Below are 23,717 nucleotides of genomic sequence, written 5' to 3'. Positions count from 1 at the left end.
AGACAAAGGAAGAGAACGGCGCAAAAACGAGCGTTTTTCGTCGGGGATTTTATTGTTTCTCGATCTTTTCACCCACAACTCGGACAAATTTTTTTATCACGTTGAAGTTAGTAATGATTCATGCTGAGGAAAAGTGAGGATGAAGTTAATCACGGTACTCTAACGATGCACGTTTAGGAGAAATTCTTACTTGTATATACCGATCGAAACTCTGGGATCGTCTGAAATTTGGTGAACCGTAACAAGCGATTAATCACGATCGTAGTGTTGAAGGCCAACTTTTCGAAAGTCGTTCGAAAATTGTACGGTAATGATTTTTTTCCCGCATGTTTCGTAACCTCGACGTTACTAATTTCAGCCTCGTGAGGAAAAAACCGTTGCTTTGCGATTTTGGAACGTCTGAAATTCGGTGTACTGTGATACAACAATGACCGTGTTCTTTTCGATTCTTGTTAAAAAAAAAAAAAAAGCTCCAAAATTGGTCACGTGACACGACGCTCAAAACATCTTAAAGTAAGAAGAATGCCGGAATATTCCGTTAAGCATTAATTTCGATTTGACTTGAACAAACTTATCAATAATCTTGGTACGAACCACAAAACGAAGGAAAAAAAGTAAAGAGAGATTCGTCGATTAAAATCACGCAAAACAAAAAAAAAAAAAATCCGGATATAAAAAAAATTTTGTAGAGAGATACGAAAATTGGATGTTCGCAATATCGAATTTTCGACAAATGAGAAAATCTGTTTTATCTAATCTTAAGAATTTAAGATTCGGAAGGTCAAAACAAAGAAAACCAAAATACGGAATATATTTGGTGAATTCTTATTCCTTTCGATGATTCTATAAAAATTTGACTTTCCTATACATATCATCTACACATAGAAACATGATGAAATATTGATTATTTAAAAATATCTCGGCATATTTGAAGTCTCGTTATTGTGACCCTTCCATTACTTTCGGATGTTTCAAAATTTTTGACTCAGCGGGCAACCGATTCTTATAAAAATTTTCCATCTGTAACACACAAGCATAATACGTGGCTGCCTTTTTATAACCTGTGACAACGGAGGAGTCCACAGCATCCTGACGGGTGCAGCAGCATCGTCGTAAGACGTGATAATAAATAACAAGGAACTCTCCGAAACTCGTCGTCGTAGTTGTTATACAATTGTACGTCTCTCGGTGTGTTTGTTTGTGCGAGCATGTAAGTGCAGCACGATATGGAAAAAAGGGAAGGAGAGAGAGCGCGCGCGAGAGAGAGAGAGAGAGAGAGAGAGAGAGAAAGGGGGAAGAGAGAGATAGATGCTCTCTCGCGTATTAGTATTCTAAGCAGGTTTTTCACGCACAAAGAGCGATCTTGGGCGAGATAAATCGACACAGGGCATTCACATTAAACTCACGGAGGGCAACCGGAGGGCAACCAACAACATCGCTGGCGTTAAGAATATAAGACGACCGAGAAGAAGAAGAAGAGAAGAAGAAGAAGAAGAAGAAGAAGAAGAAGAAGAAGATGATGATGAAGAGAAAGTAGTTTCAGAAAATGGAATAATATTAGGAGAGAGAGAGATGGAAAACACGCGACAACGTAAACAGGAAGTGAAAATAATAAATACATGTATAATATGGTGGGGTTGACACGAAAACTTGGCTAAATTAAATTATGACAATGACATATGCGAAGTTGATGGAATTGTCAATTGTGGCAATTGAATTTAACTCGATTAACTCCGGTTCCGCATTTTGTAATATTTATGGATAATAAACCGTAAACAGTCGTCCGTTTGGAAAAGTTTTTCCAATCGTATCGATGAAACGAAAAATAACACTTAAAGGAAACAAAGTGTTCGAGAGTTTCAATTACAATTAATTAATCCAATCAAACTTAATTGTGACAGGATTTCTTCGCGGAATGTCAAGAAGAACATTTCTTCGTACAAGAGATCTCGATTACTGTAAAACTTCAATGGAATAAAAGAGCTTCGTCGCGTAAAATAAATAAAAAAAAAAAAAAAAAAAATTCCGACCAATGACATGTTTTTGGCGTTGAAGAAATTTCAGGGAATAACGCGATCTGCGTGGTTGAAATTAGTAACGTTATCATGACAAAACGTTGGGAAGAAATCACTATTTTCCTATTTTCACACTGATTTTGAAGGAAGTAAGATTGCAAGATATCGGTACGTTTTGCTTCATTACGTTTTACTGAATTTCAAACAGTTCCAAAATCGCGACACGACGGTTAAACGTTACTAACTTCAGCATCGCGATTGCGATCTGTACTGAACGTTCGAATCGTTGAATTTGAGTAAAGGCAAAAATTCCGTTGCAAATTTGGAATCCGTCATTGTACAAAATATATCACTATAACTGGTGGACGATATTTCCCTGTAGTATTTACAGGCGTGACCAGAGCAATATGGCGTCGCAACTGGATTAGCAGCTGATCGATTTACCTAAAATATATAATACTATCCCAAAAAGTGTCAAAAAACTTGTTGCAAGTTATTCGACTTGAGTATTTTGAGTTAATACCGAGTGAAACGTACGTATGTACGTTGAAAACCGACTTTGATAATAAAACAGGGCCGAGTTAGTGCGGTATCTAATATTTTCCCGCCAGAAGATGGCGTTCAGATTTTTCTCCGGTAACCTCGATTCATCTCCTTGATATTCCGATAAATTTTCATACCGAAACAACGGTTCCAACTTTTATCGGCATCACGTTGAAGTTAGTAACGTCATCGTATCGATTCGTGCTGAGAAAAAAAGCGTTGTTTCGCCATTTTTTGAATTGTTTGAAATGCAGTAAACGGTAATGAAACAAAACCTACTGATATTTTGCAGTCTTAGTTTCTTCAAAATCAGTGTAAAAATAAGAAATAGTGATTTCTTCTCAATGGTTCGTTACGATAACGTGACTAACCTAAACCTCGTAGTCCAATCGAAACCTGCATTTTCAATTGAAATTTTTCGATACTAATATTTTCTTTTCCTAATCGTCGAAGGGGGGTGAAGAGGAAGGGCATCGGTAACGAAAAATTGCAACTCGGATATGCTTTTTTGTGCATATACCGACTCAACTACATACATACATGCATATATATAGGGCATTCTACGTCAATTCACCTGGGGTCTGATCCTGACCCTCTTGAATTGGATCCGCGATCTTTTAAATTCTTGTTCCAACCCTTGATAGTGTTCCAATTTTTTCAGATTTTTCCTACCCCCCCCCCCCACCCCTGCACCACAGAGCTCCTTAAATGTTGGTATTTTGACAATGATTGCGACATTTTTGAAAATTAGGAAAAAAATTACCTAAATATTCCAACGAGAATTGAAGCGTGGAGTCAAAACGATAGTTTTTTGTTCATTTGTCAACTGATTATTACATTTTTTTTTTTTTAGGCATTTTGATATTTTGTCTTTTTTGAAGATACAGGTTTTAATATATCTTCACGAATACAATAACAATCTGTAAATTTCATTCAAAAGCCAAACAAAAATTCGAAATCTTTTTTTTTAATTGGTTTGATTTTTTAATTTTGAAAATTAAACAAAATTTGCATACTGTTCTGGTATTAGAGAAGATGTATATATATCAAGCCTTCAAAATTCACAACCAAAAAAATGCAATGGACTGGGGCAAAAAAAAAAAAAAATTGTATACTTAAAAGATGAATGAAAAAATTACTGTTCTCCCTGCCCACATCAATTTTGATTGGAATATTTTTCGGTTTCGATCACAGAATTCACATAATTTTATGTTCATAATTTTAAAAAATGTCGGGCATTCATTGCAAAAATATCAGCATTCAATGGTCTCTGGGAACGTCCGGGAAGGGTTGGAAAAATCCAAAATAAAAAAAAATAATAATAAAAAAAAAAAGAAACAATGCAACACATTTTCGATTTAGAAGAAAAATTAAAAAAAATCGCTATCCAAATCCAACCAAGGTTGATTTTCTGATAAGGCCCTAATCGAACCGAGGTGAAATGGCCCCTTACACAACAAGGGGCCATCCATAAATTACGTCACGCGAATTTTAGAACTTTTAAACCCCTACCCCCGTCCCTATCACACGTTGTCACATTTTTAGAACCCCCTCCCCCCCTGATGTGACGTCACAAATTTTTCAAACTTATGCATGTATTTAAAAATAATCAAAAGAAAACAGTTATTTTCATTTTTTTCTTATTTTCATTAAATAATCTTTATATATAAATTTCGTGTTTTAGTATTTTATATTTTAACACGTGACGTCACAAAGCTTTTGAACCCCCCCCTCCCCCCCCACTAACGTGTGACGTAATTTATGGGTGGCCCCTTAACGGGCACGTGAATAATTCCCGTCCCAAAATAAATACATCCAAATACGATAACGACAATTGCGCACAAAGAAACGATCGATATCTATCGTACTACCAACAGATTCACGTGTATAATCAACTCACCAGACGACTCCGAAGGCCCCGTATCCAATGGGTCTGTCCGGCTGTACTGGGTCCTGGGTAGGGGGTGGTGGTGGCGGTGCGGGGGCGGCGGGGTGGTAATAAGTCGGGGGGGCCTGGGCGACGGCGGCGGCGGCCGCCGCCGCTGCTAGGACCGCCTGTCCCGGATGAGTCCCGGTCGTCCCGCCGCCTCCGCCGCCGCCGCCGGTAGCCCCGGCCCCACCCCCCTGCATAAGCGACATCGACACGCTCATGGACACCCGCGAGTGCCGGCTCGGCCCCACCACTGCCATCAAAAATTCACCTAAGGCCCCCCTAGGCGAAGAGCCGACTGACTTCGAGGTGATTGGTCGCAGATTTTTTTTTTCCCCTGTTCGTATACTTTTGCTACTTCTGTTACTGGGTTTCCGCCCGTCTGTCTGTCTCTCCGTCGGCAAGCGGCGGTCCCGTATCACCGACGATTTTCACTTTCACCCTCTTCCGTCGCTGCTGTGCTGTTCCAAACGCACCGAGACGATGCACGACGACGCTCTTTTGTTTTGTTTTCGAACTGGTCCCTACGGCTTTCGGCTTCGTTACTCGCCCACCTCACTATTTATACGTTTTACCCTCTATGGCGCGTCGTTTCTTCGCATTCTTTGAATGTTCGATTGTACACAACTTAATCAGCCCTTGGTGCAACGCTTTTTTTTTTTTTTTCAAGCACGGGTTTCGTCAAATATCTCGGATCGAAAATCGACGTTAAAACAAAATTTTTTCCCAACTCCTCTCACCGCTGTCATATGACGCTGATTATTAGTTCTCGGATCCTTTCGTTGTTTCTTCTGTCACTTTTTTTAAAACCCACACTTCTTACACACCGAAAAATAATCCTCTTTTCGTATCACCAATTGCCGCCTATTTTTTTTTTTTTTTTTTTTTTTTATCTCCCTGTCGGCCGTGTTATTGCACTGTTGTACGCGGGACGGTCGCTTTGACGTTGGAAAAAAAAAACCAAGAGCGAAAGATCACAAACTTTTAACCACCGCTGATTTTCCTGTTCGACATCGACGAGGTATCGTTTCGTTTGTTTCTTTTTTCTTATTCTTCTTTTTTCGGCGGCACCGTTACACGTGGAATAAAAACGAAACTTGTTTGAATTTTTTTTTATCCCGAACTTTTGCTTCTTCTTCTCCACTCGTCACACGTCACAATGTGTCACGGTTATTACAATCAGCTCTTGCGAACAACGGTGACCCTCCTATTCCTTTGCTTACCCTTGTCTCGCTTATTACTCTTCTTTTTCACCTCAGTTTTCCGCACGCAAACCCGAAGCAGCGTGCAACTATTTCCGTTTCGCCTTTACGTACGATAAATAATACCCTCGGTTCGAACCCGATAGAAAACAAATGAAATGAAAAGAAAAGAAAGCGACGAATCGACCTTCCGCTATTCTCACGATTTTTCCGGCTCCGATCGGGCGAAGGACAAAACGACCGGTGGCCGCTTATAACTAACAGGTTGGGGTATTCCGGAAAAACTGAAAGGCGGTTTTTAAATCCAACGTTTCACTCACATCAGGTTATATTTCTCCTCGTCGCACGCGCGATCGCACAACGACGACACACAGAGACGACACGACACTCGGCGCGACATACAGAAACGCGACGTGCACTCGCTCAGCTGCTGGCAGTGACTCTTTGGTCGCTGGGAGGAGGAGGAGGGGGAGGAGGATGATGACGGCGGGAGGGCGAAGGGGGAACGAAACAACGAACCAGAAATTAACGAAACCCGATGCTCGGGGGCTGGCGATTTTTTTTTTTGTTTTTTTAATTTATTTATTTTCCCCTGAGGGCGGGGAAGATAGAGAGCGATAGGTTGAGAGAGAGAGAGAGAGAGGGAGAGACGGTTTTGCGTGATTTATCTCCGGTATCCTTGTTATCGACACACAACTCTTGACGCGGATTTAACCTCTCCCCGTAACAACAATGTAGAATTTTAAAACGAATAAAAAATGAAATGAAAATAAAAGAACAAATCCACCCACTCACACATACACACACACGCACACACACAGCCACACTATTCGGCTAGTCCTCACACGCGTACGCGACCGATCGACATACGTACGTACATTTATATATGTACATATGCGTATATCTTTTCTGATACTGGTCAATGCTGTCTTTAATGACGAAAGGCGTCCTTACGCAGCCAAGGCTTGCTGGCCACTGCCTGTCTGTCAACTCGCGTTTAGCTTCTTCTCCCCACCGAGGGCAGCGCCAGCTGCACAAAGACCGTCACGTGACCTGCGCAGAACTACAACGCGCAACCGAGTTGCGGCCGATAGACGGTGGGGGTGAGATACGAAAATTTCAAACCATTTCCACCCGCGGATTGACTCGAATGTCGTTAGGAATTCCTCGGATATTTCGGGTGTCGCGTGAACGTACAAAGCTTGGTTGGTTTCCTCTTCGTTTAACTCATTCAACGAAATATCGATGTGAATCTAGTTACGTCGAACGTTCGATTAGCAAGACATTCGAAATGGAAAATGAAAAATGCTTGTAGAAATATCGTGTGTATGGACGAATGAAAATTTTCTGCTTATTCCCATTCAAGATGAAAAATAGGTGTTCGAACTGACTTTATGCATGCTGCAAATAACTGTGTTTCTTATAATAATCGAGATACGCTATCTTGTACTCGTCATTTTATTTTTTACATTCGCTATTATTATTATTATGACTGCAGTTTTGAAGATTTTTGCTAGATGTGGCTAGTCAAATAGTCATTTGAAAAATATTGCGAGCGCTGTAATTCAAACGCTGGTTATTTGTAGAATATCATTTAAAACGTTCTCATCTGTCTGAAACGAAAGACTACTGACAGACATATTTACCTACGCGTGTATTTACCGAATCACTATTTCATTAGAACGAAAGAATTGATGCATTGCTAAACGATCTCTTTTTGAGTTGAAAATTTAGCGAATAACTGACAAATCTGTCATTATTTATTCCCATCCGAGAGAATATAGTTCTAAATTATTGGCTAGGAAATTTTTCAGAAGGATAAAAATCCATTTCAACAGAGGCGCTTTGCAAATGATTAAATGTATACATTTTTCCCTTCAAAATAAAAAATAGAGCATAACCGTTTGAATTTATTTGAAATAGAAGATGCGAGATACAATTTTGCATTTTAATTGCCCATTTGAGATGGAACCATTTCAAATATTTCCCAACCCTGTCGACTAGTCATTCGAAATAATGGAGATCAAAATATACTCGCTGCACTGATTTATTGTCTAGTTCTTAATCAACGACAATATCACTAATTCTTTTTTAATTTCAACCGCATAAACGAACGTACGATATAAGAAATTCAAATGTAGTAGAAAAAAAAATGGAATAAGCGTCTTCTTTTTATTCATAATTTTGCACTCTGTAACATCTTCAAACCGCTAAAGATGTCACAGCAATTTCCATACATATTTATCTAACAAAAAACAATGAACCAAAGAATCATGAACTGAGTGATTTTTTATGAAAATACTAGGGCTTTTGGTATAAATATCTAATTACACATTGGATTACGTATGTATTCTTTATGTCTCGATGAAAAATTTCCGTTCATCTGAAACATTTTTGGATATCATCAATAGTTTCAGTGCTATTGTTCTGTAGCACTTTAAGTCCCTCACCCTATATACATATAGCTCGTTGGAACCAAAGCCCGAAGACAAGACGAAATTTCTTAACTGTTTCCCTTTTATTTTCAGAAGGAGGAACGGTATATCCTGATTCGGACTTTTTAAATTTGCATTTCAATGTTATATTACCTTTTTCAGGTAGGCAGCGGATCGTTGGAAAATTGCAATATTTTCAATTTCGAGTTCGCATTTTGCTAGATTCGGACAAAAAACTGAAAATAATAGGTGAATGCGTGTAGAAAGTAAGATGAATATATTCGAAAATTCGAGTAACCAGTCGAGAAACAATGAGCAAAGAGCATTGAGCTTGAAGTCAACATTTCAAGAAAGATTTGTAATCAAGCCGGTAATCAATTACTTGAAATTGAAAAGCATCTTAGATTTCAAAAATCAATTAAAACGCATGGAACTTTCAGGAACGTCATGCAGAGACCGCAATTTGATGAGTGAATTCTGATTATTTGTCCCTGAGTTTTTACTTTTCATCTACGGCGATGTAAGAAAAGTATTGGTTCTGGTTAGAAACGACTTTTATATAACGGGAGCATGCTTTACGCGTTTTTCCATGCGTGTTTTCGAGTGAGTCTGCGAATGCGCATGCGCAGAGTGCAGAAATGTCGTCTTTTCCGTACTACGCGCATGCGCTGTTGCGTACAAATCTAACCTCAATTTCGCGCTTCGTGAAAAAACGCGTAACCAAGAGGCTTAGAGACCAGGAGACCGAACTCGGGTGATGGAGATAGGTCTGCATATGCTAGAATCGCGTGCAACAAGGAGGCAACGATTTTTTTGCCTCGTGTATTTTCAATATTCGTCTTAGGCTCACCGACGACTCGTATTGCAAATTTAGGCTAGGCCCGAAAAGACCCGGTTTGCCTCCCTGTTACACAACATACTATTTTTAAATCGAATGAATCTTTATACTTTCTCGAATTTCTAGTGTACGATAAACAGGTTTTCAAAAAAATGGTCTCGTAAACGTCTTCGTGAAAAAATATGAAATTTACATGACTCCAGATTCAAATAAAAAGCATAAAAAATTGTGGTGGGAGTAAGCTTCTATCGAAAAAAAATCATAAACCTAAGAGGACTTCGACACACATCATACGACGTCTACAAAAATTTTCATACAAATTGCTATAAAACGAGTAAAATAATGCAATATTAGGAATGATTTTCACGAAAAATAAAGGAACAATTTTACAAAAAAAGTGGATTTTAACGACAAATGATCTTCACCATACTTGATGGTACTTCTAGTAATTGAATTCGTTTTTATAACGTTGAAAAGTACCCGAAAAATACTATTTACGCAGCTTGTTTTTTTTTCTCGTAATTTATCAACAAGAAACAACTACAGTGAAACTTCTTTTAACGGAAACCTCCCAACAACGGATTTAGCTTTACAACGGACAGTCGAAAAATCTCTAGATGCGACGTCCGTGTAATTAAAGTTCTAGCGACGTTTCTAAGGATAATTAATTTTCTCAAACGTTTCGGACTTGACCAACGAATTGTAATACATTAGTAAACAACTATATGAGACAACTATTTACCGTTGTGTGAGTCGCGGAGAATCCTATTAAATTTTTGCTGCTGCATATTGACTCAGGCATGGAATCAGGGAAACACGATAAAGGTCAATGCTCAAAGCATTCGGTATATATTGCGTTTCGTTTGTGATTTCACCTTTCTCTATCCAGTTTGCGTCATTCTTTCAGAATTTCACAAATCGATAATCAGTCAATGAAAAAAATCGATAAATAGGTCGATATGTTTAAGAATATTATATGTATATACATTTGATAATTGTATTTTAGTCAAACCGTTTTTACGATAAAAAAATGAAAAGGAAATTAAAAGAGGTTACAAGAGCGTATAATGCCTGATGGATCTAATATTCGCATGAAAATTAAAGTTGACGGAAAGTTTTTTATTGATTTGAAAACCTGAAAATAACTATTATTTTTTTTTTGCGCATGTGGTAATTTGCGTTGTAATCAATGTAACTACACGTCGATTGTTCTTTCACATTATTTTTTTTTTCTTTCCATCTTTTTCACATAGTAGCAACAATATACATGACAATTATACGAAAAATTATTTGCATTATGCGTATAATTATAACTAGCAAAGTTATTGACACAAATTTACAAAGCGTTCAAGTAATTTAACGATATAATATATTTATGTAGAGTAATAACTGTACAAAATTTTTTCTTCAATCATCACCTGAAAATTTATACGTACAATAATTCATATTGATGAACAAAAAAAAAAAAAAAAAAATAATAAATAAATAAAAAACAAATTACATACGCCTCGTTTACCATCAGATCTGAAGAAATCTTCACGAAGTTGAAAAGTGCGTGTGCAACGTTTGATTTTTGAGTAAATAAAAAAAAAAAAATTATTCAATTCAGCCAAAAGCAAAATGAAGAAAGGGAAGAGAAAAACTTGTATCAAGAAAAAGTTTTTTACAGCGCTGAAATACATTCCAAACGGATTGAAGAAAAAAATCGTTCTTTCGACCTTGCACGCACCGCAATAATATTAATTATCTAATGTGTATTTCATCGGTTCTGAAACTGTAATATTTATACAGATGGTGACGGCAATTTTTACGACTATTATCAATTAGCCCGGAGTGTCGCTACCCTGAATATATTACTGGTATTCGTTTGTCAAAATCTGCATTAATAATAAACACAATAGGTGTCGAGAATCTGAATTATAATAATTTCTGAGGCAATCCGGTGTACCACAAACTAGCCGATGAAAAACAAATTTCCATTTGGAAATATCCCAGCATGTTGTATATACAATAATAACAATAATAATAATAACTTTCGAATAACCACTAAGTAAAATTTGGATACTTATTTTCGAATATACGAATAAACACTACGAAGTAAGATTTCATACGGCAGCTAATTACGAGGCTGAAGTTAGTAACGTTACTATCACGATGCACGATTGGGAACAATCGTTACTTCGAACCTTTACGATTGTCTGAACTTCGGAGAGTCATCATAAACAAAACACAATCATTTTTTAATAAGCCAACTCCTTGCGAATCATTATAAAATTGCAAAATGAGGTTTTTTCGTCTGATGTTTCGTTACGTCAACGTAACGAGTTTCAGCCTCTTAACTACCTGGTTAAAATTTTTCCTTGTGCCATTTTTCATTGAGAGCATCTCCCATTTTTGTCGAATTCGATGCTTTAACTCACCCTGATGTCAATACTGACCTCATTTTTTGGCATGCTATTTTTTGTATCACGAGCGACAATTGTCAAAAAAATTCACAGCTGTCATCAAGACGAAATTGATGATTTAACGAGAGAATTTCAAAGTCTGTAAGTGAAAGGTTCAAATGCGATGTGTTCGGCAAATAATAATTAACATAAACAAAACGTTAAGATTGTTCAGATCGATTAGCCAATTTGGGGTATGACATGTACATTGTAATATAGACCAAAATCACACAATTGTTTACGCATATGTTCAGTAATATTTTTATCGTTATTGTTTGTTTATAGCTCAATAATTGGTTACTGCTTGATATCTTATTATTATTTTAATTACAAACACTCGGTTAATTAAATGAATTTAGAAAAATAAATGTTCAACGATAAATTCATCTTCAGATGTTATATGATTTGTACATATATATATGTGTGTGTGTGTGTGTGTGTGTGTGTGTTTATACAACAATTTCGAAAGCTTCTTTTCTAAAATTAATTAATTTTGTAAAAAACACTACATAACCTTCTACAATCGTACACGACATTTATACTGGTAGGAAAATATTCTGGATTTAATATAATTCGTTAACTGTAATATTTTTAATATTATTAATCTAATGATTTACACTCACATTTGGTTAACAACGTTTGTTAGTCATTACTATCTTTGGTCTGTTTTACAAATTCATTCAGTAACAGCTCAATTTTGTTTGAACTTTAATTCAAATTTCAATCGTACTTACATTAGACACCGAGATACAAGTATTCAACATCCAACATAGAGTGCGTTACATTGAATGAAGTAATTGTATGAAATGAGCTAGATTCTGAATGAATTTTACACGAATAAAAACCCATTTGTACAGTTGACGCAAGATTTCTTGAATATACCGAGTCTTTTATTTTTTTTTTTTTTTTTTATTTATTTTTTTTTTTTCTTCACTAACACGATCGGTAAACAAACCACTTTGCCACTTTGATCAGCGTTCGCAAAGTCAAAGGAATATATACCTTTTCCGCGTGAGAGTAGAAAAGTTTATTAGATCATCTCATTAATATTTCATCAAGCACCAAAATATACATCACAGAATCTCTAATAAAACTGTTATTTGGGCCGTATATATATATATATATATATATACGCTTTCAGATTTTCGTCAACCAATTTCTTTTCTCTTCTTAATTAACTCCTGTTCTTCTACGTACTATTTGACTATAAATTTCTAACCTAGTAAGCACATGTTGCTCAATAATATTGCAAGCTCTCAAGTTCATTTTTACGATAAAGAACATATGCAAGGCTTTGACGGGTCTGCTTAGCCTTGAAATTTGAAAAAACCCGATCATGGTATTTTTATGAAATTTCTTTTAGTTTTTTTCTTTTTGAAAGAAAATGAAAATGTTGTGAAAATTTCAAATATCCATCGAGTTATGACCGTTTTAGGGGAAAAAGGTCCGAAGTCCGTTAAATTATACTCTATCAGGGACTTCCCCGGATTATATTCCATCGGGGATTATAAAAGCTAATTCCGTTTCTCGCAGGTAAGTAAATAATTTTGCAGTCAGCGCCATGGAGTTCAGAACTACGTGTAAAATACCAGAAAGCAACGAAAATTAAGCGATTATGGCCGAAAAGGTTCGAAAGATAGCATTGGAAAATAAATGGAAACAATAGAATATCTCCATATCACGCAATTAGTATCTGCTTATATTGAACAATATTTGAATATTCAAAAAATAATATTAAGATATATGGGTGAAAAATGTAAAAACTTGAGCACTTTGATGTAATCAAAGAAGAGCAATCTCCGTGCGGCGCGCTGACTACTTTCTTTTTTTTTTGTACTTTGAGATTTATCTAAAACGTTCGAAAATTCATTCGAAATTTCTCGAATCATTTAAATAATTGTATAACTTTTACTTTTTACCAAAATTCAGTCGCAACTTAACAAATGACCACTTTTGGGTCTGGCAACCTTGAAAAATCGGTTCAGCGCGTCAATAAATTCCCCGCGTACGGATTGTAAGTGAAAAGTGTACGTTTTGTTAACGCGTTTTAAACTTTCCCGCGCTTTTTCGGCTGTTAACAAGGTTGTAAAGTGTGACAACATATTATGTAATGGGAATCACAGCGGCATGGAAATACTGTGATAACGAAAAGGGAATGTGTTGGCCACGTGCGAAAAAGGATGGATACACGATTACTTCACGTGAAGAAAGTTACGTTTTTATCGTTAATAAAGAAAGGAACACTTTGTATTCGGTTCTTTTTTCTTAAATGCATAAGTTTCGTTGCAAAATAAATTGATAAAAAAAAGGAAAAAAAAATTCTAAAAGAGAGAAACTTTCATATTCCTATCCTCTGTACCGAAGTAAGAAGACTCCAAGAAAAATTTAACGAATTACTGCATTTATACGAACAATGTATGCGCAAAATGTGAATTTTTGTACACATATTTCATTCTTTGCGTTTATTATCAAAATGGTGTTTTTCAAAACGGCGAATGTCAAATCTCAAAATCCGTTCATCCAATTGACTTCGAATTTGAACTGGAGATAGTTCATAATATTTTCTATCGAATGACGTGATTATTTTTTGATACATGCATGCAATTCTTAATAACAAACGATTAAAGTTGTTTTTTCGTTAGTAAAAATTGACTCCTTTTCTACGGACTACCATTTTAGCAGTATTGAAAATTTTTTTACGCAACAATCCGGTCGTTCGAAACCTTTGTTATTATACTAAAGGTAAATTTTGAATTTTTTTATTCTAGATGACCCCATTTCCCGGAACAATCCTCGCCGACTAGCCGTACAGTATCTGGAGCGTCTTGTTTAAACAATAATATCTACGTTGTTTCTAAATATTTTTCAATAAAAAATAAACTGAGCATTGTAAAGACTACATAATGACTTTTTGTCAAAAGTAGGCCTTCTCATCTTAATACCTGTGTGAATAAAATATGTTGAAAATCGACCGGTTTTTTAGACGGCAAAGTTATGCAGACCCGTTGAAAACGTAACCTGAGGTGTAAACAATACAGTATTCACATATTCACACTGATCCATGAATTTTATTATTGTTGTTTTTTTTTTCTTGGATTTGTTTGTTTCTCTGTTTGATGCATTTTTTCCTCCAAGACTGATCACATTATAAATGTACACTTTTCCACCGCACAATGGGGAAGTATAATTTAAGAGGGTGTCCTGGTCGATTTCGATCATGACGTGTATACCTCCAAATATCAAAGTCCGCGTACCTCAAATCCACAAATAGGCTTAACAGCCCGATTCTATGCGCAGTTCTGAACAAAAACACTCCGATGCGTTTTCATTTGCGGAAGAAATAAAGAAATGGCACGGATTCTGCGTAATCGGAATAGTAAATTAGTAGAATTCATGCCATTTCTTTATTTTTGTGTCAAATAAAAATGCATAGGAGTGTCTTTATTCAGAACTGCGTATAGAATCGGGGTCTTTAAGCCTATTTGTGCGTTTGAGGTACGTGAACTTCGATAATTGGAGATATATACGTCATTGTCGAAATCGACCAAGGCAACGCCTTAAGACGACACTGAAAATATGTAGATCAAGATCCGCCCCTTGAACCAATCGTATGTGAAATATTTTAAGCGAAATAATAATATTGTGTAAAGAATTTTTCTCATCACTAGACATGGTCTAGATACTGCAGGATGATTATAGTTGGAAAAAAAAAACTAATAAATTCAATTAATTAAGACGCAGTGCTGTCAAAAATACTGGCTCCTTTAAAATGCGTACAACACCCTAACGGCACCGTTAATATTTTCACATGTTATTAAAATCTAATTAACATTACTCAACAACCCCTTTTCGCACTATCATACAATTTTTTTGACGATTACACTACATGTTTACTGCTGCGCTACTTTTGTAAATTTTGAAAAAAGTAATTACAGAATTTTGTACATTGATCGAATGACACCAGATTATGGTACGATTATTCCAAAAATCAAATCCAAAGGTACGGTGTTATTCCTTATTTTGTAAGAAAAAATTAGCGCAGCAATAAACAAGAAAACGCGTACTTATCCGAATTACAATGCACATCTATGTATTATACGTGGATATTGAGAGTTCATAGTATTGTGCACGATTGTCTTATGTTAAACTAATTTGAACTAAACTTGCATTGAACGTCCAACTGAAATAATATGTGCAATAAGATTGTAATTCCGATGGTTTTGTGCCTTAAGAGAGTTCAAAACCTGTGTTACTTGTGACAGCGTATCGTAATTTTTCACGTAGCGTACTTTTCTTCTGATAATTTGGTAACTTCAATAAATTGAAGCACGTCGAAGATGTTGGAAGACGGTTCTGAGGATCCTTTTTACGTATTGTGAAAAATCCTCTGATTACACTACCTGATACGAAAAAATAATTCATTTTTGATCTCAACAGTTTCATCTTGGATATAGATTATTAGTAGCTTCATTCGTCACTCAAAAAACTTAATCTGTGTACACCGCTTGATGTGTTGGATGAAAAAAAGGAATTAAACCGACATGTACCCTTTCTTCAGATATTGACTCAATTGGAATTTTTCTATCTCTGTAGATGTTGCATGACTGCAGAGAATTTCACCATGAAGTATCAACGATAAAATAAAAGGCTTGTTTCCTTATTTTCAAATCCTGGAGCAATAAAAAAAGGTGGCTTGCAATCGTTAAACCTGAAATATATAAAAAAATAATATGGAACGCCACAGTTTTCGGAAGAAGACGAACGTTTTGAATAATTTGAAGTTAAAGTCGAGAGATGCTGAAAGCGTAACGCTAAGTATGTTGATAAAAAATTAGGCAATACTGAGCATTTTGTTGACAAAAGTAAACCAGAACAAACGTATAGAATTTTTAACTCTTTTTTACTTTTTACAATGTGATCGATAGATGTCGGTCTGTCAGGCTTAGAAGTGTTTTGCGAAATTATAGATTTACCAAAGTGCATTACAAAGAACGTTTACGATCAAATTATGCACAGTGTGAAGATAATTATGCAGGTATGATTTATTGTATGGAACTGGCATCGACTGAAACTCGTAACTATCAATTTCTACATGTAAAATGGTATGAAAGTGACATCAAACTTTAAACGTGGTTTCACACGATTTACGTTTTTCAAAACGGTGAACTTGAAATTTCAAAACCGACCCAACGGTTTGGATAAAAATACAATCTAAGGTTCGCAGTAAAATTCTACACAGCATGCTGGGAGTGGAATTTAGAAAAAGAAAGTCGTTAAAAATGAAAAAATTGCATATTCCTAGATGAGAAAATTACGTTTTTTTTGTCAATTCTGTTTCCAGGATGCTGTACAGAATGTCTCATAGATTATATGACCGATCACCAAGATTCTATAATAGATTACATACGAGGTCGAGAATTCTTATTCATCATTATATGACCACGTATCAATTTTTTTTTAGGTGAGTCGTCTACCTGGAATCGCGTTCGCCGCTTAATGCTGTACCGCATATATCACTCCGCATTATTGTTACCAACTTTTTAATTTTTTAAACTAAATGGACATTTTTTGAATGAAACTAAAGTTACTGAATTGACAATTCAAATGCAAAAATAATGAAGTTTCGTTCTATATTCATAGCTTTGAAAATAATGTTCAAAAAAGGACTGATTTGTGACTTTCAAGAGTGATGTACTCTCTAAACGTGCTGTTCACTGTTTTTGCTACTTTTTCTTACCGGTCATCTCAAAACTGAATTTTTTGATTTAACCCCTTTTTTTCATCCATTGCTGCAATTCTGACACACATCAAGAAAATACGTAAAACTTACCAATCGTATCGCCAGTATCCTCGTCATCACCGACTTCAACGCATCGTATTGAAAATGGTGGTTCTAGATGTGCAAATCCCAACAAAGGAGATTTCGAACAACTCGTAACAAACTGAAATATACAAAGATAAATGTTGGTTTCGCTATAAACGAGATGAAAGTAAGATCAATCTCCGATCACTACAATCAACTATGCATAGAAAAAGCTGCACTTGAAAAGATCACCCAGCAATGATTACCTTTAAAAAAAGCCCTCTTTCTTCTTCGGAAAAATCTTTTTCCAGGATATCCCAAAGCCAACAGACAACTCGATGGCTATCATGAAAACCGCCATAGTATTGTGTATGACGACGAAGGTCTTTCAAATCAAGTGGCACATTATCACCAGATATTAGCCGTTGTAACTGTAAATTGGATACCAGCATGTATTAGTGTTTACTCACAAAAAAGTTCTTATCAGATTTCTATTTCTATTTCTATTCCTAAAATATAGGTTCCAAGATGTAGAAATTTTCAGTGGCCTGATGTTCACATGAGTAAATTAAATTCTATTATGTTCAACGTTATTACATTTAAACTCACCTCAGGTGTTGAGAAAAGTGAGAGCCAATCGGGATTGATGATCGATCTGAATCCCTTTATAAAAGCAGAGGTTTGATCTTTGATTTGCGTGTGCATTCGAAAATGCGCCATCAGGTGTATATAATTGATTTTACTTTGATTCGTTACTGGGACCGCTCGTCCACCAGGGACAAGCTCGTGCGTCACAAGCTTTCCGAGAACATCTTCATCAAGAGAAAATGTAAGTTCCAATTGCCTTACATCGCCCTTAAAATGCTTCACCAATGTCAAACTTCGGTATAAATCTCGATCCAGAGAGGCCAACTCGTCAAGCCAACTATAAAGAGCACCACCAGCTTGACCAGAAAATTGTGAAACGAAAAATGACGCAAACGGTACGTCGACTACGATTCCCTACGAAATATATACAATCATTACGCATTAGGAACATGACAGGTAAAAATATTGATAGATCCACTTGAATAATGAGATTTCTCTACTGTGAGATTAAATTTTGAAACCCACGTCCACATATTGCTCCGAAGTTTATTATTTTTTGCTCCAAATATTAGTGCCTCTACCTGATAGATCACATTCAATTCATTAAACGTTATATGTGGAGATTTTATATTTCTTTTGAAACCAAGCAATCGGTCTAGTGGTTAATAGCTTTCAAAAGTAGCTCACTCAAGAGTGAAACCTAATATTAATGTCAAATATTTCCCTACTCACTTCGTACACAGCCTTTCCAAGCATACGTCCGACAAATTCGAAAAGTTGAAGATGATTCTCCTGCATCGAAGATGTTGGTGAAGGATACAATCTGTTCTCAGTCGTAGCTCGGAATAGATTCAAGGAAGGGTCAAATACTCTCTTGATCGTTTCCTCCAAGAATTCTTTGAATACACCATCCTGATCTATGCCCGCCTCATCGAGGCCTTGTTCATTGACAAATCTGACTCTTATAACGCCTTTCAAAGCCTGTGAGGGCAGCATAGCAAGCTGCCTATAACCATCTTCGACAATACGAGATCTGCAAGTTGGAAAATATATACCCGATAATTATTATCAAACTAAACCAATGAAATTGAGCGAGTAAAACGTACGATAATGTGGGTAAATGGTCTATTCACCTGTGAACAGCTATCAAAGTAGAGGGCGGACTGTTACAAGCACTCACAGTCAGACCAAGGACTGCCTTTTCATCAGAAACATGTTTACGGAAAAGTACAACACGCTCAGAATGTGGAATAACATGTGGCATCTTTGATAACAACAATGCGGCTCCTCTCCGCCCTTTTTCCAAGTCTGCAAGAAATCCTGAGACACGAACCTCCTATTTAAAAAAAAAATTTTATACGTGATTTGAATTCTTTGAGAAGATTTAACAAATAGTAACTGTAGCAGTTGTGTAATTCATACTTGATTAACAACTAAACCCGACATAAGACGTAATAATTGTATGCGTAAATACTTAACTTTGCCAACCAATGTCCATCAGGACAAAAAGTTCTCCGACAGTCCCGCCGATATAATGCCATCAGAAGAGTGTGAAGAGATGTGAAGAGAGGATTACTTGATACAGTTTTAACATCTGTAACATCTAGAACTTTAGTACGTAACACACGTTCGAACACAAAACAATTTAATCGAATGTCCAATACTGTTGCACACGAATTTATAGTTTTATATAGCAATAGACAGATGACTCACCAAATAAATTATTCAGTACTGCTTTATACAAAAATTGGTTCAAGAAGTATGACATTGTTATAAAATCTGAAAGCTTGAACGGAAATTGCTGTTCATACATTTCCATGTCATCCAGTATTCTATAGAGAAAAAAATCGATTCATTAATGTATTCGAAAAATTTCTACGTTTGCTGAAATTAAGGTTTATGAGAAAATTTTGCTAATGTTATGCGACGTTCGATTACTTACGTAACGTAATGTGTCATACAGTCAGCAAATAGAATCAACATTTGAAACTCTGGAGCGGTGCACTTTGTGTTAGCTGCTAAATGGTCTAGAAATGCTTTCAAGCCACAATATGGACCGAGCGTACAGAGGAACAACCACATATGGTATAAAAATTTATCCTGATAGCACAAGCCTGTTAAAATATTCAATAATTCATTGTTTTAAACTCATCATAAAAGACCTCTTTCTACACGTTCGAAGTTTAATTTTTGTAAGAATTAATTTCACTCTTCAGACTTGACTTACCGGTCAAAATATCGAGCTTCATTTGAGTTAACGTATGCAAAGCAGTTTGATATAACGAACAAATTAGTGCTATTCTAGTCGCTTCTGGACTTCCTAGTTTTCTGTAATTTTTGTTGCTGTTGTTTCTATTTGTTCGGGCTTCTAAAAAGGCACGACGGAATATGTTCGTTCCAATAGATGTACTTTGTTGGTCAGGCTGGTATTGCATCTCTTTCTCAACTAGTTCACTCAAAGGAGAACCTACGCACATTTAATAGTTAATGAGTCAAGAGGATATTTAACAAAAAAAATTAGGTAGTTTTAAGAATTCGATCTGTGACACATTTTTGTGTTGAAATATTGGTTACATCTCTGAGAAAACAGTAAATAAGACAATAAAAGTGGTGCACGTGGCTTACCAATCAACTGTGATACAATCTTTCCATTCCACAGACAAGCCAGCTGCAATTTAACGTGAGGAATGGCTTGCTGAAGAGTAGTATCAACGCTTTGCGCAAAGCATCCCAAGACTGGATGCCAATATGTCAAATTACTCTGTTTGGCTACAACATATTGTTGACAGGCTTCTAACATTCTCGTTACAACAAACTGCAGAGTAAAGACACAATGTTAGGTAACAAAGGTTGTCGTATTTAAAAATAACTATTATAATTTGTATTAATTAGTATTTATAGGTTGAGATTTACAGATCAAGTTCTTACCGTAAATGACGGAAAGTAAAGATCCTTCAGCACCTCATCTCTTTCGATGTTAGCGAGTTGTATTAAATTAGCTAACAAGCAAAGAGCATAGTTACCCTCCAGTGCGTTGAACACTATTCTCAAATTTTGTTCAGAATTCAAGAGTTCAAGACTTCTCGTAAACAGATTATGACTCGTGAGCGCTGATATGCACTGGTAAAATTTACATATATAATTTCAATCATGACTTATGAATATCTACACAGAACACGTATGAATAACATTGTACTTACCTCGGGCGACATGACATTCAGATGGTGAATCAAAGCAGGTACACTGCACACGTTAATCAGAAACATGGAAACAAGCTTATCAGACATCTGTGACGATATTAATGGCCTCAATGACAGTGTTACAGCAGCTGATAATGCAACTGGTTTTAGCGCGATTGTGGCTCTCCCTAGTCCTCTCACCAGAAGGACCTGCAAAATGATTAATTACGCGGTGATAGAAAAATTATTTAATAATTTATAAACAACGTTTCTTTTGTGTTAAAAGAAAATTCATTTCACGTGCAATTTGCGGGATTCAACCATAATTATTTCTTCGGTAATTACCTTCATGACTGCGTAAAAGCCACAATTCACAAGATGACCCATGATGTTGGCGCAAAGCTGGTTCATCCCGTTTCTGAATTTTTCCATGTTCTTCACTCTGAGGATGGCCCATGTTCCAGCAGAGGTAAAGCTAACTAATGTATGCAATCTTAACAAGATAGACTTGTGATCTGAAAGCCTATCTGGTCTCAGATCTTCCAGTCCACTCAGACAATGGTGAAGTACTGACTTCATCTGAGATATCCATGATATCGAATAGTCTTTGTTTAGTGCCACGCCAACGTACGAAAGCTTCAGGGATTCCGAATCTAAAGTCTGCACAAGGTATCTGAAAACATTTGTCATAATATATTCAAAAAGTTTCAAAAGAAGAGTAATATAGTAACTTCTGTGTCAGATTGCACCGTATAATTAACATTGAGAATTCCATAGCTTCTTCAGACTAATGAGACGTTATGATTTTTTCCAATGAATTTTCTGAAAATATAAGTGCAAATACTAAAGCTTTCTTTTTCTGAAAAAATGTTTAACAAGCATGTTTCTTTATTTTCCTTAGGCTTAATATATTTTCTAGTGACAAGTACGTTTCATTTCCTATACTTTCAAAGCGAAAAGCTTTGGTAGAAGTGTGCAACTCATTGATCACGAAATATTAACTAATCGTATTTTTCTTTCTGGTCATTGGTTTTCGAAAGCTAGCATATAATACGCAACCAAGGCAACCTAAATTTAGAACCATTGCGCAATATAGCGAAATCTTACGCTCACGAACAATTCAATTCGTTGATGCAGGAAAATGATTGAGTAGTCATGAAAAATTAAAATACAAAGCCTAAAATACTAGAAAAAAAATTGACGAATTTTTTTAGCATATTATCAAGGGTTGTTCAAGAAGTCACAGAGTCAAGACCATTTCGAGGACAATCAGGATCACGACGATGATAATTACCTGCATAATCGCTCCAATCTTTTCTCATCTCTTTCCTTTTTGTAAATTAATAAAAATTTTGATATTAATTTGTAAACTTGTAATGCTGGTTTCAACTGTACAGTGCCTTCGGTATTCAATTCCTCCGTTAGAATCGTGTCGTAATCTTCCCTGTTGAAATAATGTGTTAAACATTAATAAATTATCATCCTCATTGATACGAAGTCTGTTGTTCACCCTGTGTCTAATTTAATTTGTTACTAACTATTTGCTGCCTAGGTTAACAATAGTGATAAATTAATTAATAGAATTAATAGACCTAATTATCATGAAGATAATTTAATATTAATTTAAAGTGCAACAGACACACGTAATTTCTACGAATCAAATTCACTAAAAAAGTTTGCAGATTGACAGACAAAATAATGAATCTTACAATATTGTTTTGGTGAACCTGATACGAGCAAGCCATCCTCTGACATTGGCTTGAATATATGTAATAGCAGCTTCTCTACGTTTTTCATTGGCTCGTTCCTCCCTTGCGGCCTTCGTTTGCTGAAGGAAACTGCCTTTCGAGGATTCCTCAGTTCTGAACATTCTCAGGTAAACATAAAGCCCATTAATATAGTCACTAATTTTTTTAACTCCTAATTGATAAACATTGTCAGCTGGTCATAAGCGGTTTTTAACTAAAATTTCGTTCGTCATTGTCTGTTAGCAATGCGTATTGTTGTGATCGAGACGGTGACGACGATCGTTAAATTTCATCAAGAACAAGCACTGCGCTTATCTCACACTTATTGACATTGCGCTCGGAGTACTGTCATTGTCGACCAACTACTAGAATCTATTTGACAGGTCGCAGCAACACCAGGCAGCCGCCATTGTTATCATCATTACATTCGATAAAAAAAGGAGTCGTTCTGCAAACAAAGGAGGTTATGTTAGGTCAAGATCTCCAGTCCATGGCGCCATCTGTCTTCTCACCATATTTTCACTCTCATGATTCTTCCGCCGAGTAGTAGGAAGGAGACAACACTCTGCGATAAAACTTATCCCCAGTTTTGAAGTAACGTAAGAGGGATTGTCTAAATGGGATTTGAGTGCCTCTTACGGAAAAAAGTGAAACTTTCGCTATAAAATATAAACAAAGGGGCGGCAATCGTAACCTATAAGCCTCCGTTTTATAAACATACTCCGTAAATTCGTAGAATACGCATCTGAAGTGACTAGAAAACAGTAAAAACCGAGTGATTGCTTCTCTAATCTCAACCGACATTAAATCCGAGGAAAAGGTTTGCAAACGGCGAATCGTAAGATCATGTGGTGAAGGGGGTAAGTGCGCTATTCGGGCTTACACCGCAAGAGGCGCTTAAATCGCACCTTGACAATGCTTCTTACGTTGCCCCAAAAACTGGGCCAGCTTTTGAGCCAAGTGCTGCTTGAGTATTATTTCCTTCCTACTAC

General features: G+C 36.2%; 2 protein-coding genes across 5 annotated transcripts in view; both read right to left on the bottom strand.

Moving 5' to 3' along the window:
- Positions 1–6,653, bottom strand: part of nmo (serine/threonine-protein kinase nemo) — a 153,167-nt gene extending 146,514 nt beyond the window's left edge. For all 3 annotated transcript variants that reach the window (XR_006883142.1, XR_006883143.1, XM_046625282.1), the window contains exon 1: positions 4,459–6,653. Coding sequence is in view for 1 of the 3 variants with exons in the window: in XM_046625282.1 (XP_046481238.1) it covers positions 4,459–4,748 (290 nt within the window). In the remaining 2 variants the exon portion in view is untranslated. The remainder of the gene's footprint in view (positions 1–4,458) is intronic.
- Positions 6,654–12,295: 5,642 nt separating this feature from the next.
- Positions 12,296–23,306, bottom strand: LOC124220118 (ubiquitin-protein ligase E3B). Of its 2 annotated transcripts, XM_069136796.1 has the most exons (17): positions 23,238–23,306; positions 22,687–23,173; positions 22,272–22,421; positions 21,323–21,650; positions 20,999–21,187; positions 20,727–20,918; positions 20,424–20,613; positions 20,026–20,265; positions 19,741–19,912; positions 19,512–19,630; positions 19,279–19,392; positions 18,932–19,136; positions 18,531–18,831; positions 17,820–18,212; positions 17,477–17,641; positions 17,238–17,349; positions 12,296–15,807 (listed from the first exon to the last, which is right to left on the bottom strand). In XM_069136796.1, the coding sequence occupies exons 2-17, from the start codon at positions 22,845–22,847 to the stop codon at positions 15,635–15,637; spliced, it is 3,204 nt and encodes a 1,067-aa protein (XP_068992897.1). In that variant the 5' UTR covers positions 22,848–23,173; positions 23,238–23,306; the 3' UTR covers positions 12,296–15,634. The 2 variants fall into 2 exon arrangements, with proteins under 2 accessions (XP_068992897.1, XP_068992898.1); XM_069136797.1 differs by having other exon boundaries at positions 22,687–23,254.
- Positions 23,307–23,717: the final 411 nt, after the last annotated feature.

This window comes from Neodiprion pinetum, chromosome 5, assembly GCF_021155775.2.
Source record: "Neodiprion pinetum isolate iyNeoPine1 chromosome 5, iyNeoPine1.2, whole genome shotgun sequence".
Lineage (NCBI taxonomy): Eukaryota > Metazoa > Arthropoda > Insecta > Hymenoptera > Diprionidae > Neodiprion > Neodiprion pinetum.
This window is presented reverse-complemented; position numbering and strand designations above follow the sequence as displayed.

Coding starts and splice junctions, on each gene's coding strand:
- LOC124220118 (XM_069136796.1), bottom strand. CDS start 22,847: ATGTTCAGAACTGAGGAATCCTCGAAAGGCAGTTTCCTTCAGCAAACG. Junction 18,832..18,931: donor ACTTTGATAGCTGTTCACAG/GTGAATAGACCA, acceptor TCCAACTTGCAG/ATCTCGTATTGTCGAAGATG. Junction 17,642..17,819: donor CACTTTTCTCAACACCTGAG/GTGAGTTTAAAT, acceptor TCCAATTTACAG/TTACAACGGCTAATATCTGG.